This window comes from Oncorhynchus tshawytscha, unplaced genomic scaffold (genome assembly GCF_018296145.1).
Source record: "Oncorhynchus tshawytscha isolate Ot180627B unplaced genomic scaffold, Otsh_v2.0 Un_contig_1574_pilon_pilon, whole genome shotgun sequence".
NCBI classification, from domain to species: domain Eukaryota; kingdom Metazoa; phylum Chordata; class Actinopteri; order Salmoniformes; family Salmonidae; genus Oncorhynchus; species Oncorhynchus tshawytscha.
Genome location: NW_024608812.1, coordinates 1 through 17,500, shown reverse-complemented (window position 1 = coordinate 17,500; position 17,500 = coordinate 1). Strand labels below are relative to the sequence as shown.

Genomic DNA, 17,500 nt, shown 5'->3' with positions numbered 1-17,500 from the left:
CTGTGTAATGACAGAATCTCTCTCTCTCTGTGTAATGACAGAATCTCTCTCTCTCTCTCTGTGTAATGACAGAATCCATCACTGTGCTTATCAGCTTGTAAATAAAGCATATATGTCCAAACCTTCTCCCTTTCTTTCCTCTCCTCCCTTTCTTTCCTCTCCTCCCTTTCTTTCCTCTCCTCCCTTTCTTTCCTCCCTCCCTCCCTTTCCTCCCTTTCTTTCCTCTCCTCCCTTTCTTTCCTCCCTTTCTTTCCCCTCCCTCCCTCCCTCCCTTTCTTTCCTCTCCCTTTCTTTCCTCTTTCCTTTCTTTCCTCCCTTTCTTTCCTCTCCTCCCTTTCTTTCCTCTCCTCCCTTTCTTTCTTTTTCCTCTCCTCCCTTTCTTTCTTTCTTTTTCCTCCCTTTCTTTCTTTCTTTCTTTCTTTCGCTTTCTTTCTTTCCTCTCCTCCCTTTCTTTCTTTCTTTCCTCTCCTCCCTTTCTTTCCTCTCCTCCCTTTCCTGGCCCTTCATTTTTCTCTCATCTCATTAAACGCTGCCTGATGGAGTGTGGTTAAAAGCCTATCTCCTGGTGCAATGCGAAGAACACTGTTTCATGGGATGAGTTCCATTGTGATGTCATAAAGAGCCACAGTCTGAATTTAAACACTGTTGTCATTGTGATGTCATCAGATGGCCATTGTGACATCATAAAGAATGCAGAAACTTTCACTGGGCCATTATGACATCCCAAGTAGGCATGTTGTGACATCATAAAAGGCTTGTTGTGACATCATTGTTGATTTCACACTCATAATAGAGTGTCCTGTGACATCATAAGGGGCGTGTTTACCTGGTCCTCAGACAGCTGGGAGATGTGGTTCACTGCAGCGTAGGACTCAATCTTGGGGTTGAAATGGTTGATAATGGCCCTGAAAACACAAACACACACAGAAACACAGAATTACTGGAAGCATTGGTGAGAGAGAAGGTAGTAATACATAAATCACAGACTTTTATAGAGGAGCTCCAATGCTGTGATGGAAATCTGTTTATCTTCCAATATATATAAAAATGAAGAAATATAAAACAGGATGGGACAAACACTGCAGCATATATTAGGTATTCTGAACTAGGGAGGAGGAGAGAGATGGATAGAAAGAGAGAGAGAGAGAAAGAGAGAGAGTGAGAGTGCCCAAACTAACACACACAATGTTATGAGAAAGCTCTAAACAAATGAAGCCTAGTCAAAACCCATTTTCAACCAGCTCCTCGAACTGAAAGATTGAAGAAGAAAAGATGAAAGTGTAAACCAGGAAATGGCAGAAGCCAAAAGAGATGACACAATCACAATACATATTTCTACAAGGTCAAGTATCCCCACTATTCACTAACTGGTACAAACACTACCAACACACAGTAAACGTGTCCTTACCTGACGTTGACCAGTGAGTGTGTGACTTTACTGGCAGGCTCCTTCCACTGGCCTGCGTTGGTGGACACTCTCAGTACTGTGAGGAACAGAAACACATTCAGTCATCAGGACACGCTAAGACAGAAACACATTCAGTCATCAGGACACGCTAAGACAGAAACACATTCAGTCATCAGGACACGCTAAGACAGAAACACATTCAGTCATCAGGACACGCTAAGACAGAAACACATTCAGTCATCAGGACACGCTAAGACAGAAACACATTCAGTCATCAGGACACGCTAAGACAGAAACACATTCAGTCATCAGGACACGCTAAGACAGAAACACATTCAGTCATCAGGACACGCTAAGACAGAAACACATTCAGTCATCAGGACACGCTAAGACAGAAACACATTCAGTCATCAGGACACGCTAAGACAGAAACACATTCAGTCATCAGGACACGCTAAGACAGAAACACATTCAGTCATCAGGACACGCTAAGACAGAAACACATTCAGTCATCAGGACACGCTAAGACAGAAACACATTCAGTCATTTAGAGACACAGACAGAAACACATTCAGTGACGGACGGACGGACGGAACACACAGTCACAGGACACGCTAAGACAGAAACACATTCAGAAACACATGACGGACGGACACGCTAAGGACGGACGGATTCAGGGACGGACGGACGGACGGACGGACGGACGGATTCGGACGGACGGGCGGGCGGGCGGGCGGACGGACGGACGGACGGACGGACGGACGGACGGACGGACGGACGGACGGACGGACGGACGGACGGACAGACAGACAGACAGACAGACAGACAGACAGACACAGACAGACAGACAGACTAACCCATGCAGTAGAGGTTGTCAAAGATCTGGTGCATCCTGACGATCTCATAGTAAAGTTCATCATAACTGTTGGAGGTGGGCAGGAACGTATCTCCATATGTTATAAACATGTTGAACAGATTCACCACCTGAGGAGGGGGAGAAAGAGAGGGCACGACAGAGAGAGAGAGAGAGAGAGGCAGAGAGAGGGCACGAGAGAGAGAGAGAGAGACAGAGAGAGGGCATGAGAGAGAGAGAGAGAGAGAGAGAGAGAGAGAGAGGCAGAGAGAGAGAGAGAGAGAGGGAGGCAGAGAGAGAGAGAGAGAGAGAGAGAGAGAGAGAGAGAGAGAGAGACAGAGAGAGAGAGAGAGAGACAGAGAGAGAGAGAGAGAGAGAGAGAGAGACAGAGAGAGAGAGAGAGAGACAGAGAGAGAGACAGAGAGAGAGACAGAGAGAGAGAGAGAGAGAGAGAGAGAGACAGAGAGAGAGACAGAGAGAGAGAGAGAGAGACAGAGAGAGACAGAGAGAGAGACAGAGAGAGAGACAGAGAGTGACAGAGAGAGAGAGAGTGACAGAGAGAGAGAGTGACAGAGAGAGAGAGAGAGAGAGACAGAGAGAGAGACAGAGAGTGACAGAGAGAGAGAGAGAGACAGAGAGAGAGAGTGACAGAGAGAGAGAGAGAGACAGAGACAGAGACAGAGAGAGACAGAGACAGAGAGAGAGAGAGAGAGAGAGAGAGAGAGAGCGGTTCAATTACAACTTTGGTTCAATTACAAACACGCGGTTTCTCTAGAATTAAATCATATCATTCATGAGAGAAATCATGTCAAGAACTATGTGGGACATGGGCTGAAGGGCATTGTAGTTTTCATTAAGCAATTATTCAACCTAGTTCAGCGCAAGAACGTGGTAATAAACTACAACGACCATAATCCACTGCTGCAGTTTTTCCCCAGCTCAGTCTGAGATGGATACACTTTTACTCCTGCTACATTTGGTTAGATACACACAGCCCGCATGAGAGAGGAATGTACACAACAACTAGACAGAGGGATAGAGACAGTTCATGGAAGGGATAGAGACAGTTCATGGAAGGGATAGAGACAGTTCATGGAAGGGATAGAGACAGTTCATGGAAGGGATAGAGACAGTTCATGGAAGGGATAGAGACAGTTCATGGAAGGGATAGAGACAGTTCATGGAAGGGATAGAGACAGTTCATGGAAGGGATAGAGACAGTTCATGGAAGGGATAGACAGTTCATGGAAGGGATAGAGACAGTTCATGGAAGGGATAGAGACAGTTCATGGAAGGGATAGAGACAGTTCATGGAAGGGATAGAGACAGTTCATGGAAGGGATAGAGATTCATGGAAGGGATAGAGACAGTTCATGGAAGGGATAGAGACAGTTCATGGAAGGGATAGAGACAGTTCATGGAAGGGATAGAGACAGTTCATGGAAGGGATAGAGACAGTTCATGGAAGGGATAGAGACAGTTCATGGAAGGGATAGAGACAGTTCATGGAAGGGATAGAGACAGTTCATGGAAGGGATGAACATCTAGTAAAGTAATTTAGTCAGACAGCTCTGCAGCATACTAAGGCAGGATAGGCTCCCTAATTAGGATGACTAAAGTACGATAAGAACAGAGATGATGTTGTCTGGCTGGCTGGCTGACTGCTACTGCCTGAACAGAGATAACGTTGTCTGTCTGGCTGGCTGACTGCTACTGCCTGAACAGAGATAACGTTGTCTGTCTGGCTGGCTGACTGCTACTGCCTGAACAGAGATAACGTGTTGTCTGGCTGGTTGACTGCTACTGCCTGAACAGAGATAACGTTGTCTGGCTGGTTGACTGCTACTGCCTGAACAGAGATAACGTTGTCTGGCTGGTTGACTGCTACTGCCTGAACAGAGATAATGTTGTCTGGCTGGTTGACTGCTACTGCCTGAACAGAGATAATGTTGTCTGGCTGGCTGAACAGAGATAATGTTGTCTGGCTGGCTGACTGCTACTGCCTGAACAGAGATAATGTTGTCTGGCTGGCTGACTGCTACTGCCTGAACAGAGATAATGTTGTCTGGCTGGCTGCTACTGCCTGAACAGAGATGACTGGCTGACTGCTGCCTGAACAGAGATAATGTTGTCTGCCTGGCTGACTGCTACTGCCTGAACAGAGATAATGTTGTCTGCCTGGCTGACTGCTACTTCCTGAACAGAGATAATGTCTGCCTGGCTGACTGCTACTGCCTGAACAGAGATAATGTTGTCTGGCTGGCTGACTGCTACTGCCTGAACAGAAATAATGACTTTAAGGAATGAAAAATAAGTATAAGTAATATACAGTAATATTTCATTATTTCATAGTAATGTCCTACTATTCTATTGATGTCTACCCAGTGTGGACCTGACAGAGACAACAGAATGTTCACCATGTTTGGAATGTACATTAAAAAGCTCTGAAATCATTGTTATGTCATTCATTCATGACATAACAATTAAACCTGTGAGTATGTTGTAATAGTGGAACTGAAACAGACCTCAGACAGAACTCGTCACTCAACACTTTGACACACCACTCTATCATTCTCTATAAACACATTCAAACACACGGACACAGATACAACATGAGCGAGCAGAAGGGTGTGTGTGTTTGGGTGTGTGTGTGTCTGCGTGCAAATCTGTGTGTGTGTGTTCTCACCAGCAAGGCCAACAGAACAGTTTAGTGTTAGAAGCTAGAGGCCAACAGAACAGTTTAGTGTTAGAGGCTAGAGGCCAACAGAACAGTCTAGTGTTAGAGGCTAGAGGCCAACAGAACAGTCTAGTGTTAGAGGCCAACAGAACAGTTTAGTGTTAGAGGCTGGAGGCCAACAGAACAGTCTAGTGTTAGAGGCTAGAGGCCAACAGAACAGTCTAGTGCTAGAGGCCAACAGAACAGTTTAGTGTTAGAGGCTAGAGGCCAACAGAACAGTCTAGTGTTAGAGGCTGGAGGCCAAAAGAACAGTCTAGTGTTAGAGGCAACAGAACAGTCTAGTGTTAGAGCTGGAGGCCAAAGAACAGGTGCCAAGGCCAGAGGCCAATCTAGAGGCCAACAGAACAGTTTAGTGTTAGAGGCCAACAGAACAGTCTAGTGTTAGAGGCTAGAGGCCAACAGAACAGTTTACTGTTAGAGGCCAACAGAACAGTTTAGTGTTAGAGGCTAGAGGCCAACAGAACAGTCTAGTGCTAGAGGCCAACAGAACAGTTTAGTGTTGGAGGCTAGAGGCCAATAGAACAGTTTAGTGTTGGAGGCAAGAGGCCAACAGAACAGTCTAGTGCTAGAGGCCAACAGAACAGTCTAGTGTTAGAGGCTGGAGGCCAACAGAACAGTCTAGTGTTAGAACAGCTAGTGTTAGAGGCAACAGAACAGTCTAGTGTTAGAGGCCAACAGAACAGTCTAGTGTTAGAGGCCAACAGAACAGTCTAGTGTTAGAGGCCAACAGAACAGTCTAGTGCTAGAGGCCAACAGAACAGTCTAGTGCTAGAGGCCAACAGAACAGTCTAGTGTTAGAGGCTGGAGGCCAACAGAACAGTCTAGTGTTAGAGGCTGGAGGCCAACAGAACAGTCTAGTGTTAGAGGCTAGAGGCCGACAGAACAGTCTAGAGGCCGACAGAACAGTCTAGTGTTATAGGCTAGAGGCCAACAGAACAGGGTCTAGGGATTAGGAGCTAGGGGTTAGAGTCTAGGGGTTAGGAGCTAGGGTCTAGGGGTTAGGGTCTAGGGGTTAAGGTCTAGGGGTTAGGGTCAGGGGTCAGGGTAAGGGTCAGGGGTAAGGGTCTAGTGGAAGGGTCTAGGGGTTAGGAGCTATGGGTTAGGGTTTAGGGATTAGGAGCTATGGGTTAGGGTCTAGGGGTTAGGAGCTAGGGGTTAGGAGCTAGGGGTTAGGATCTAGGGGTTAGGAGCTAGGGGTTAGGATCTATGGGTTAGGATCTATGGGTTAGGATCTATGGGTTAGGATCTATGGGTTAGGATCTATGGGTTAGGAGCTAGGGGTTAGAAGCTATGGGTTAGGAGCTATGGGTTAGGGTCTAGGGGTAGATATTAGTGGATGTATGTGTGTTCTCACCAGTAGAGCCAGGTGAAAGATGTTGTGCTTGGCCAACAGAACGGTCTCATTGGACAGCAGGAATTTCAACAGGTTGATCAGAGCTGGTGGAAAAAGAGAAGGCAAAGAAACACACATTATTATTATAATACAAACCAACTACTGAAACAGAATGGAGAAACACACAATATTATTATAATACAACACAACCACTGAAACAGAATGGAGAAGGGGGTCTGAACAGACAAGACACTGTTACTGAGGGTCTGAACAGACAAGACACTGTTACTGAGGGTCTGAACAGACAACACACTGTTACTGAGGGTCTGAACAGACAACACACTGTTACTGAGGGTCTGAACAGACAACACACTGTTACTGAGGGTCTGAACAGACAACACACTGTTACTGAGGGTCTGAACAGACAACACACTGTTACTGAGGGTCTGAACAGACAACACACTGTTACTGAGGGTCTGAACAGACAACGCACTGTTACTGAGGGTCTGAACAGACAACGCACTGTTACTGAGGGTCTGAACAGACAACACACTGTTACTGAGGGTCTGAACAGACAACGCACTGTTACTGAGGGTCTGAACAGACAACACACTGTTACTGAGGGTCTGAACAGACAACACACTGTTACTGAGGGTCTGAACAGACAACACACTGTTACTGAGGGTCTGAACAGACAACGCACTGTTACTTACTGAGGGTCTGAACAGACAACACACTGTTACTGAGGGTCTGAACAGACAACACACTGTTACTGAGGGTCTGAACTGTTACTGAGGGTCTGAACAGACAAGACACTGTTACTGAGGGTCTGAACAGACAAGACACTGTTACTGAGGGTCTGAACAGACAAGTCACTGTTACTGAGGGTCTGAACAGACAACACACTGTTACTGAGGGTCTGAACAGACAACACACTGTTACTGAGGGTCTGAACAGACAACACACTGTTACTGAGGGTCTGAACAGACAACGCACTGTTACTGAGGGTCTGAACAGACAACGCACTGTTACTGAGGGTCTGAACAGACAACGCACTGTTACTGAGGGTCTGAACAGACAACGCACTGTTACTGAGGACAACACACTGTTACTGAGGGTCTGAACAGACAACACACTGTTACTGAGGGTCTGAACAGACAACACACTGTTACTGAGGGTCTGAACAGACAACACACTGTTACTGAGGGTCTGAACAGACAACACACTGTTACTGAGGGTCTGAACAGACAACGCACTGTTACTGTTACTGAGGGTCTGAACAGGCAACGCACTGTTACTGAGGGTCTGAACAGACAACACACTGTTACTGAGGGTCTGTTAGTGTACTGAGGGTATTCTGTTAGTGTACTGAGGGTATTCTGTTAGTGTACTGAGGGTATTCTGTTAGTGTACTGAGGGTATTCTGTTAGTGTACTGAGGGTATTCTGTTAGTGTACTGAGGGTATTCTGTTAGTGTACTGAGGGTATTCTGGTAGTGTACTGAGGGTATTCTGTTAGTGTACTGAGGGTATTCTGTTAGTGTACTGAGGGTATTCTGTTAGTGTACTGAGGGTATTCTGTTAGTGTACTGAGGGTATTCTGTTAGTGTACTGAGGGTATTCTGTTAGTGAGGGTATTCTGTTAGTGTACTGAGGGTATTCTGTTAGGGTACTGTATTCTGGTAGTGTAGGGTATTCTGTTAGTGTACTGAGGGTATTCTGTTAGTGTACTGAGGGTATTCTGTTAGTGTACTGAGGGTATTCTGTTAGTGTACTGAGGGTATTCTGTTAGTGTACTGAGGGTATTCTGTTGTACTGAGGGTATTCTGTTAGTGTACTGAGGGTATTCTGTTAGTGTACTGAGGGTATTCTGTTAGTGTACTGAGGGTATTCTGAGGGTATTCTGTTAGTGTACTGAGGGTATTCTGTTAGTGTACTGGGGTATTCTGTTAGTGTACTGAGGGTATTCTGTTAGTGTATTCTGTTACTGAGGGTATTCTGTTAGTGTACTGAGGGTATTCTGTTAGTGTACTGAGGGTATTCTGTAGTATTCTGTTAGTGTACTGAGGGTATTTTAGTACTGAGGGTATTCTGAGGTATTCTGTTAGTGTACTGAGGGTATTCTGTTAGTGTACTGAGGGTATTCTGTTAGTGTACTGAGTGGTGATATTCTGTTAGTAGGTACTGAGGGTATTGAGGGTATTCTGGTAGTGTACTGAGGGTATTCTGTTAGTGTACTGAGGGTATTCTGAGTGTATTCTGTTAGTGTGCTGATACTGAGTGTACTGAGGGTATTCTGTTAGTGAGGGTATTCTGTTAGTGTACTGAGGGTATTCTGTTAGTGTACTGAGGGTATTCTGGTAGTGTACTGAGGGTATTCTGTTAGTGCAGGAAGCTGCAGAGCTGAAGAGATGAATACATTTATAAAGCAGTGCTTTTATTAAGGCATAATTCATGGAAACATTCACACACACACGCCAGCCGCAGGCATAATTCATGGAGAGAGACATTCACACACACACACTGACTGACTGACACACACACGAGCCAGCCGCAGGCATAATTCATGGACGCACACACACACACAATGGCGCGGGAGAGACATTCACACAGAGACAGAGGAAGATTAGAGATGGGACAGTGTTGGGGGACATAAACACGTGCATGCTCAAAACATACACTCGACGAAACACCCACACACCCACGCACACACACACACGCGCACGTACGCACGCACGCACACACGCACGCACACACACACACACACGCACGTTCTGACGCACGCACACACGCACACGTTCTGCACGCACACACACACACACACACACACACACACACAGCGCCCAAACTGTTTGGTTTCATGTTTCATACACTGGTTTGATCACAGAAACAACGTGACATCAAAGGTTTTCATTATTCATGTGTTGTTCTCTGCTCATCACTGACAATCAATTGCTAAGTGTGTGTGTGTGTTTAAGTGTGTGTTCTGAATGTGTTTAAGTGTGTGTTTGTGTGTGTGTTCTGAATGTGTTTAAGTGTGTGTGAGTGTGTTCTGAATGTGTTTAAGTGTGTGTGAGTGTGTTCTGAATGTGTTTAAGTGTGTGTGTGTGTGTTCTGAATGTGTTTAAGTTGTGTGTGTTCTGTGTGTTTAAGTGTGTGTTCTCAATGTGTGTAAGTGTGTGTGTGTTCGTGTGTGTGTGTGTGTGTTCTCAATGTGTTTAAGTGTGTGTGTGTGTGTGTTCTCAATGTGTTTAAGTGTGTGTGTGTGTGCGTGTGTGTGTGTGTGTTCTCAATGTGTGTAAGTGTGTGTGTGTTCGTGTGTGTGTGTGTGTGTTCTCAATGTGTTTAAGTGTGTGTGTGTGTGTGTGTGTTCTCAATGTGTTTAAGTGTGTGTGTGTGTGTTCTCAATGTGTTTAACTGTGTGTGTGTGTGTGTGTGTGTGTGTGTGTGTGTGTGTGTGTGTGTGTGTGTGTGTGTGTGTGTGTGTGTGTGTGTGTGTGTGTGTGTGTGTGTGTGTGTGTGTGTGTGTGTGTGTGTGTTCTCAATGTGTTTAAGTGTGTGTGTGTGTGTGTGTGTGTCAGGGTTTCCCGTTAGTCGGTAATAGTAGTAATAATAATAATAGGCGGCTTTTGACTGACATTTAATTTTTTTACGATAAATAAAATTGCAAAACATCCCATTGATGAATAATTACTTTTAGCCTGGTCATTGATGGAAATACATCTGACCGGCCATTCTTATTGGTCTACAGGTTAATTTGCATAATTGAATGGAATTAAATTGTCACATGTGTACAATATGTTCGCAATGCATTATATTTATCATTTAGCATGCAGCCTACAGATGCAGAGCCTCTGAGAGGTAAATCTGTCAGACAGCAGGAGAGATGCTGCTACAGCTCCACAAACAGCAAATGAACAAGCAACGGAAGGCTTCATCCCCGCATCACACAATACTATGAACAGGACGACTTCATCACCTCATCACACAACACTACAAACAGGACGGCTTCATCACCTTGTCACACAACACTATGAACAGGACGGCTTCATCACCTCGTCACACAACACTATGAACAGGAAGACTTCATCACCTCGTCACACAACACTATGAACAGGAAGACTTCATCACCTCGTCACACAACACTATGAACAGGACGGCTTCATCACCTCGTCACACAACACTATGAACAGGAAGACTTCATCACACAACACTATGAACAGGAAGACTTCCTCACCTCGTCACACAACACTATGAACAGGAAGACTTCCTCACCTCGTCACACAACACTATAAACAGGACGGATTCATCACCTCATCACACAACACTATGAACAGGACGGCTTCATCACCTCGTCACACAACACTATGAACAGGACGGCTTCATCACCTCGTCACACAACACTATAAACAGGACGGCTTCATCACCTCGTCACACAACACTATGAACAGGAAGACTTCATCACCTCGTCACACAACACTATAAACAGGACGGCTTCATCAACTCGTCACACAACACTATGAACAGGACGGCTTCATCAACTCGTCACACAACACTATGAACAGGAAGACTTCCTCACCTCGTCACACAACACTATGAACAGGACGGCTTCATCACCTCGTCACACAACACTATGAACAGGAAGACTTCATCACCTCGTCACACAACACTATAAACAGGACGGCTTCATCACCTCGTCACACAACACTATGAACAGGACGGCTTCATCACCTCGTCACACAACACTATGAACAGGACGACTTCATCACCTCGTCACACAACACTATGAACAGGACGGCTTCATCACCGCGTCACACAACACTATGAACAGGACGGCTTCATCACCGCGTCACACAACACTATGAACAGGAAGACTTCATCACCTCGTCACGCAACACTATGAACAGGACGGCTTCATCACCGCGTCACACAACACTATGAACAGGACGGCTTCATCACCGCGTCACACAACACTATGAACAGGAAGACTTCATCACCTCGTCACACAACACTATAAACAGGAAGACTTCATCACCTCGTCACACAACACTATGAACAGGAAGACTTCATCACCTCGTCACACAACACTATGAACAGGAAGACTTCATCACCTCGTCACACAACACTATGAACAGGAAGACTTCATCACCTCGTCACACAACACTATGAACAGGAAGACTTCATCACCTCGTCACACAACACTTTGCAGTAAGATGGAGGCAGTAGGCATTTTGAAAACATACTTGATTGAAACCTGAACGTTTCACTGCATATTATGAAGCATGTCTTAGCTTGCCTCAAAGGAGTCTAAAATCAGACCATATCCGTGGAGGCAAATCTTTTATATCAACTTCCTCTCGTTGTCCAGTAGCTAGAGGCACAATCCTAGTCGTATTATCAACCCCTGCTAGTTGTTGTATATCAGATGTCCCCTCCTACATTTCTACCAGGTATTTTCATCTCTGTCACATGAAACTGTTGTCATGTCTGGTGCTGTTTGACAACGGTTTCCCTCCAGTTAATTTCATTATCTAACCAACATTCACACACAGCCTACTGCCTTCTGCCTACTGCCTTCTGCCTACTGCCTACTGCCTACCGCCTTCTGTCTACCGCCTACCGCCTTCTTCCTACCGCCTACTGTCTACTGCCTACCGCCTTCTGCCTACCGCCTACCGCCTACTGCCTTCTGCCTACTGCCTACCGCCTACTGTCTACTGCCTACCGCCTTCTGCCTACCGCCTTCTGCCTACCGCCTTCCGCCTACTTACTGCCTTCTGCCTACCGGCTTCTGCCTTCTGCCTTCTGCCTACTGCCTTCTGCCTACCGCCTTCTGCCTACTGCCTACTGCCTACCGTCTACTGCCTACCGTCTACTGCCTTCTGCCTACCGTCTACCGCCTTCTGCCTACCGCCTACCGCCTTCTGCCTACTGCCTTCTGCCTTGTGCCTACTGCCTTCTGCCTACCGCCTACTGTCTACTGCCTTCTGCCTACTGTCTACCGCCTACCGCCTTCTGCCTACCGCCTTCTGCCTACTGCCTACTGCCTTCTGCCTACTGCACAGCTCTGCTGTTATAATGTGAATAAATAATAGTTGATCAACATTTTAAGATAAACGCTCTGATCTGTTGCATCAGCCTCATTACTTAATGTTTTTTAACGTAGCCTGGTCCTACTGGTTGTATGAATTTAGCATCTATCTTCCCAAACTGTCCCAGAGTCTGTTTGGTATAGGCTATTTCTTTCTGCACAAGTTGACCAATAGAACAGGTGAACGTTTCTACTATGGGGGACAGTAGACTGACAGGCTAGTGATTTAGCTGTTTGTGACTCTTCTTGTTGAGGAAAAGTACATGTGGACAGTTATTCTAACATCTTCAAAGTGAGAATCAGAATTCAGCACGAAGAACAGGACATTGCCTCCTCAACAGGTTCTGTTGATATGAATTAACACATTCTAAACACGACATTGCCTCCTCAACAGGTTCTGTTGATATGAATTAACACATTCTAAACACGACATTGCCTCCTCAACAGGTTCTGTTGATATGAATTAACACATTCTAAACACGACATTGCCTCCTCAACAGGTTCTGTTGATATGAATTAACACATTCTAAACACGACATTGCCTCCTCAACAGGTTCTGTTGATATGAATTAACACATTCTAAACACGACATTGCCTCCTCAACAGGTTCTGTTGATATGAATTAACACATTCTAAACACGACATTGACTCCTCAACAGGTTCTGTTGATATGAATTAACACATTCTAAACACGACATTGCCTCCTCAACAGGTTCTGTTGATATGAATTAACACATTCTAAACACGACATTGCCTCCTCAACAGGTTCTGTTGATATGAATTAACACATTCTAAACACGACATTGCCTCCTCAACAGGTTCTGTTGATATGAATTAACACATTCTAAACACGACATTGCCTCCTCAACAGGTTCTGTTGATATGAATTAACACATTCTAAACACGACATTGCCTCCTCAACAGGTTCTGTTGATATGAATTAACACATTCTAAACACGACATTGCCTCCTCAACAGGTTCTGTTGATATGAATTAACACATTCTAAATGTGATTTCTGTCCTCCTGGGCACCGAGGTGGACGCCCTGATCACGTTACACACCCGATGCAGATGGGTCTGGTACATTTATCAAATGCCCGCAAAATGTACATGCTGTGTGTGTGAGTGTGTGTGTGTGTTCTGAATGTGTGTGTGTGTTTTCTGAATGTGTGTTGCATGTGTGTTGCATGTGTGTGTGGTGTGTGTGTGTGTTCTGAATGTTTGTGTGTGTGTGTTGCGTGTGTGTGTTTTCTGAATGTGTGTGTGTTTTCTGAATGTGTGTGTGTGTGTGTTTTCTGAATGTGTGTGTGTGTGTGTGTGTTTTCTGAATGTGTGTGTGTGTGTGTGTGTGTGTGTGTGTGTGTGTGTGTGTGTGTGTGTGTGTGTGTGTGTCTGAATGTGTGTGTGTGTGTGTGTGAATGTGTGTTCTGAATGTGTGTGTGTGTTCTGAATGTGTGTTTCTGAATGTGTGTGTGTTGTGTGTGTGTGTGTGTGTGTGTGTGTGTGTGTGTGTGTGTGTGTGTGTGTGTGTGTTCTACCTGACCACAGTTCTCTCCAGGTATAGTGTAACCTGATTCTGCATTTCTTCTGGTAGCAGATCAGCTTGTGAATCACCTGTACACAACGCCTGGTGGACACACACCATACACACACACCATACACACACACCATACACACACACCATACACACACACCATACACACACCCATACACACACACCATACACACACACCATACACACACCCATACACACACACCATACACACACACCATACACACACACCATACACACACCATACACACACACCATACACACACCATACACACACCATACACACACCACCATACACACACACCATACACACACACCATACACACACACCATACACACACACCATACACACACCATACACACACACATACACACACACCATACACACACACCATACACACACACCATACACATACACACACATACACACACACCATACACACACCATACACACACCATACACACACCATACACACACCATACACACACACCATACACACACACCATACACACACACCATACACACACCATACACACACACCATACACACACACCATACACACACACCATACACACACACCATACACACACACCATACACACACACATGATTAAACACACACACACCATACACACACCATACACACACACCATACACACACCATACACACACACCATACACACACACCATACACACACCATACACACACAAGTATCATGATTAAACACACTTGTAATGTACGCATCTGGGTAGTGTAGTAACATGTTTGGTTGATTGTAAAGTGTGAGACACAGGGCAGCCGTCTTACATGTAGAGATCCATAGGAAAGTCCTTCATCATATGAGTGACGATGAACTCAACCATCAGATCTGGAGAGACAGAGAGACACAGAGACAGAGAGATAGAGAGACAGAGAGAAAGACAGAGAGAGAGAGACAGAGAGAAAGACAGAGAGATAGAGAGAGAGAGAGATAGAGAGACAGAGAAGAGAGAGACAGAGAGAGAGATAGAGAGAGAGAGACAGAGATAGAGAGACAGAGAGAGACAGAGAGAGAGACAGACAGACAGACAGAGACAGACAGACAGACAGACAGACAGACAGACAGGACAGAGAGACAGACAGACAGACAGACAGACAGACAGACAGACAGACAGACAGACAGACAGACAGACAGACAGACAGACAGACAGACAGACAGACAGACAGACAGACAGACAGACAGACAGACAGACAGACAGACAGAGCCTTTACTGTACAATTCAAATGTATATGAAGCTCTTAATGCTCTGATCCACAGCTACAACACGGACTACAGACTAGACCATGTTGAATGGTTCCACGTACCTAGAACAGCACACACCAGTGGTCTGGACGGGACGTTCTTCTCTGCTGCCTTCTTCCTGTGTCTCATGGGCTGTATACACAGAACGCAGGTTGAACACACACACACACACATGTACGCACGCACGCACACGCACACACACACACACACTTACCATTCTGTGTAGATTGACTCTGAAGTTCATGTTGTCGTCATGGAGAAAGGCATCAGCATACTGGTCCTATAGGACAGAGAGAAAGACATCATACTGGTCCTATAGGACGGTGAAAAAGACAGAGAGAAAGACATCATACTGGTCCTATAGGACAGAGAGAAAAACATCATACTGGTCCTATAGGACGGTGAAAAAGACAGAGAGAAAGACATCATACTGGTCCTATAGGACAGAGAGAAAGACATCATACTGGTCCTATAGGACAGAGAGAAAGACATCAGCATACACAGGTGTACATACCTCCGTTATACAGGTGTACATACCTCCGTCACACAGGTGTACATACCTCCGTAATACAGGTGTACATACCTCCGTTATACCGGTGTACATACCTCCGTCACACAGGTGTACATACCTCCGTCACACAGGTGTACATACCTCCGTCACACAGGTGTACATACCTCTGGTATACAGGTGTACATACCTCCGTCACACAGGTGTACATACCTCCGTCACACAGGTGTACATACCTCCGTTATACAGGTGTACATACCTCCGTCACACAGGTGTACATACCTCCGTCACACAGGTGTACATACCTCCGTTATACAGGTGTACATACCTCCGTCACACAGGTGTACATACCTCCGTCATACAGGTGTACATACCTCCGTCACACAGGTGTACATACCTCCGTCACACAGGTGTACATACCTCCGTCACACAGGTGTACATACCTCCGTCACACAGGTGTACATACCTCCGTCACACAGGTGTACATACATCCGTCACACAGGTGTACATACATCGGTCACACAGGTGTACATACATCGGTCACACAGGTGCACATACCTCCGTTATACAGGTGAGGATGATGAGACAGAGTCTGGCACTGTTGAGTCTGTGTTCATCTGGAGAGAGAGAGAAAGAGAGGGAGAGAGACAGAGAAAGAGAGAGAGAGAGAAAGAGAGGGAGGGAGAGAGAATGAATCTGGCACTATTCATATGGAATAAGGAGAGGGGAGACAGGAAGGATGAGAAAGGACAGATGAGGGAGAGATAAACATTGAGGGAGAGATATGGACTGAAAACGAGCTCAATGAAAAGGCAAAGTAGCAAGAATTGGGAAGGAGAGAGAGGGGGACAACTTGACAGCTGGTATTTTGAGAAGAGGATTGAGAGAAGTAGGGGAAGAGAGGAGAAGAAAGGGAGGAAGAGAGGAGAAGAAAGGAGGGAGAGAGAGAGAAAGGGAGAAAGGGAAGGGAGAGAGGAGAAGAAAGGGGGAAGAGAGGAGAAGAAAGGGGGAAGAGAGGAGAAGAAAGGGAGGAAGAGGAGAAGAAAGGGAGGAAGAAGAGGAGAATAGAAAGGGAAGGAAGAAAGGGGAGAAGAAAGGGGGAAGAGGGAGAGAAGAGAGGAGAAAGGGGAAGAGAGGAGAAGAAAGGGGGAAGAGAGGAGAAGAAAGGGGGAAGAGAAGAGAGAGGGAGGAGAGAGAAAGAAAGGGGGAAGAGAGGAGAAGAAAGGGAGGAAGAGAGGAGAAGAAAGGGGGGAAGAGAGGAGAAGAAAGGGAGGAAGAGAGGAGAAGAAAGGGGGGAAGAGAGGAGAAGAAAGGTGGGAAGAGAGGAGAAGAAAATAAGGAATGAAAGAAAGTACATGATAGAGGGTATAGAGATAGAGAAAATAAATACACAGAGACAGAGTGAGTCTGACTGTGGAGGAGTATTTGATGAAGTGATAGAGGATAGAGAGATAGAGAGTCTGACTGTGGAGGAGTATTTGATGAAGTGATAGAGGATAGAGATAGAGAGTCTGACTGTGGAGGAGTATTTGATGAAGTGATAGAGGATAGAGAGATAGAGAGTCTGACTGTGGAGGAGTATTTGATGAAGTGATAGAGAGATAGAGAGCCAACTGTGGAGGAGTATTTGATGAAGTGATAGAGGATAGAGAGTGACTGTGGAGGAGTATTTGATGAAGTGATAGAGGATAGAGAGATAGAGTGTCTGACTGTGGAGGAGTATTTGATGAAGTGAT

General features: G+C 45.6%; 1 protein-coding gene across 1 annotated transcript in view; it reads right to left on the bottom strand.

The window, feature by feature from the left end:
- Nucleotides 1-16,021, bottom strand: part of LOC121843850 (armadillo-like helical domain-containing protein 3) — a 34,798-nt gene extending 18,777 nt beyond the window's left edge. Inside the window, exons 1-9 of the mRNA XM_042313716.1 lie at nt 16,001-16,021; nt 15,471-15,536; nt 15,319-15,388; nt 14,782-14,842; nt 13,960-14,048; nt 6,353-6,435; nt 2,266-2,392; nt 1,409-1,484; nt 827-905 (exon numbers count right to left, since the gene is read on the bottom strand). Of these exons, the coding sequence (XP_042169650.1) occupies nt 827-905; nt 1,409-1,484; nt 2,266-2,392; nt 6,353-6,435; nt 13,960-14,048; nt 14,782-14,842; nt 15,319-15,388; nt 15,471-15,536; nt 16,001-16,021 (672 nt within the window). The remainder of the gene's footprint in view (nt 1-826; nt 906-1,408; nt 1,485-2,265; nt 2,393-6,352; nt 6,436-13,959; nt 14,049-14,781; nt 14,843-15,318; nt 15,389-15,470; nt 15,537-16,000) is intronic.
- Nucleotides 16,022-17,500: the final 1,479 nt, after the last annotated feature.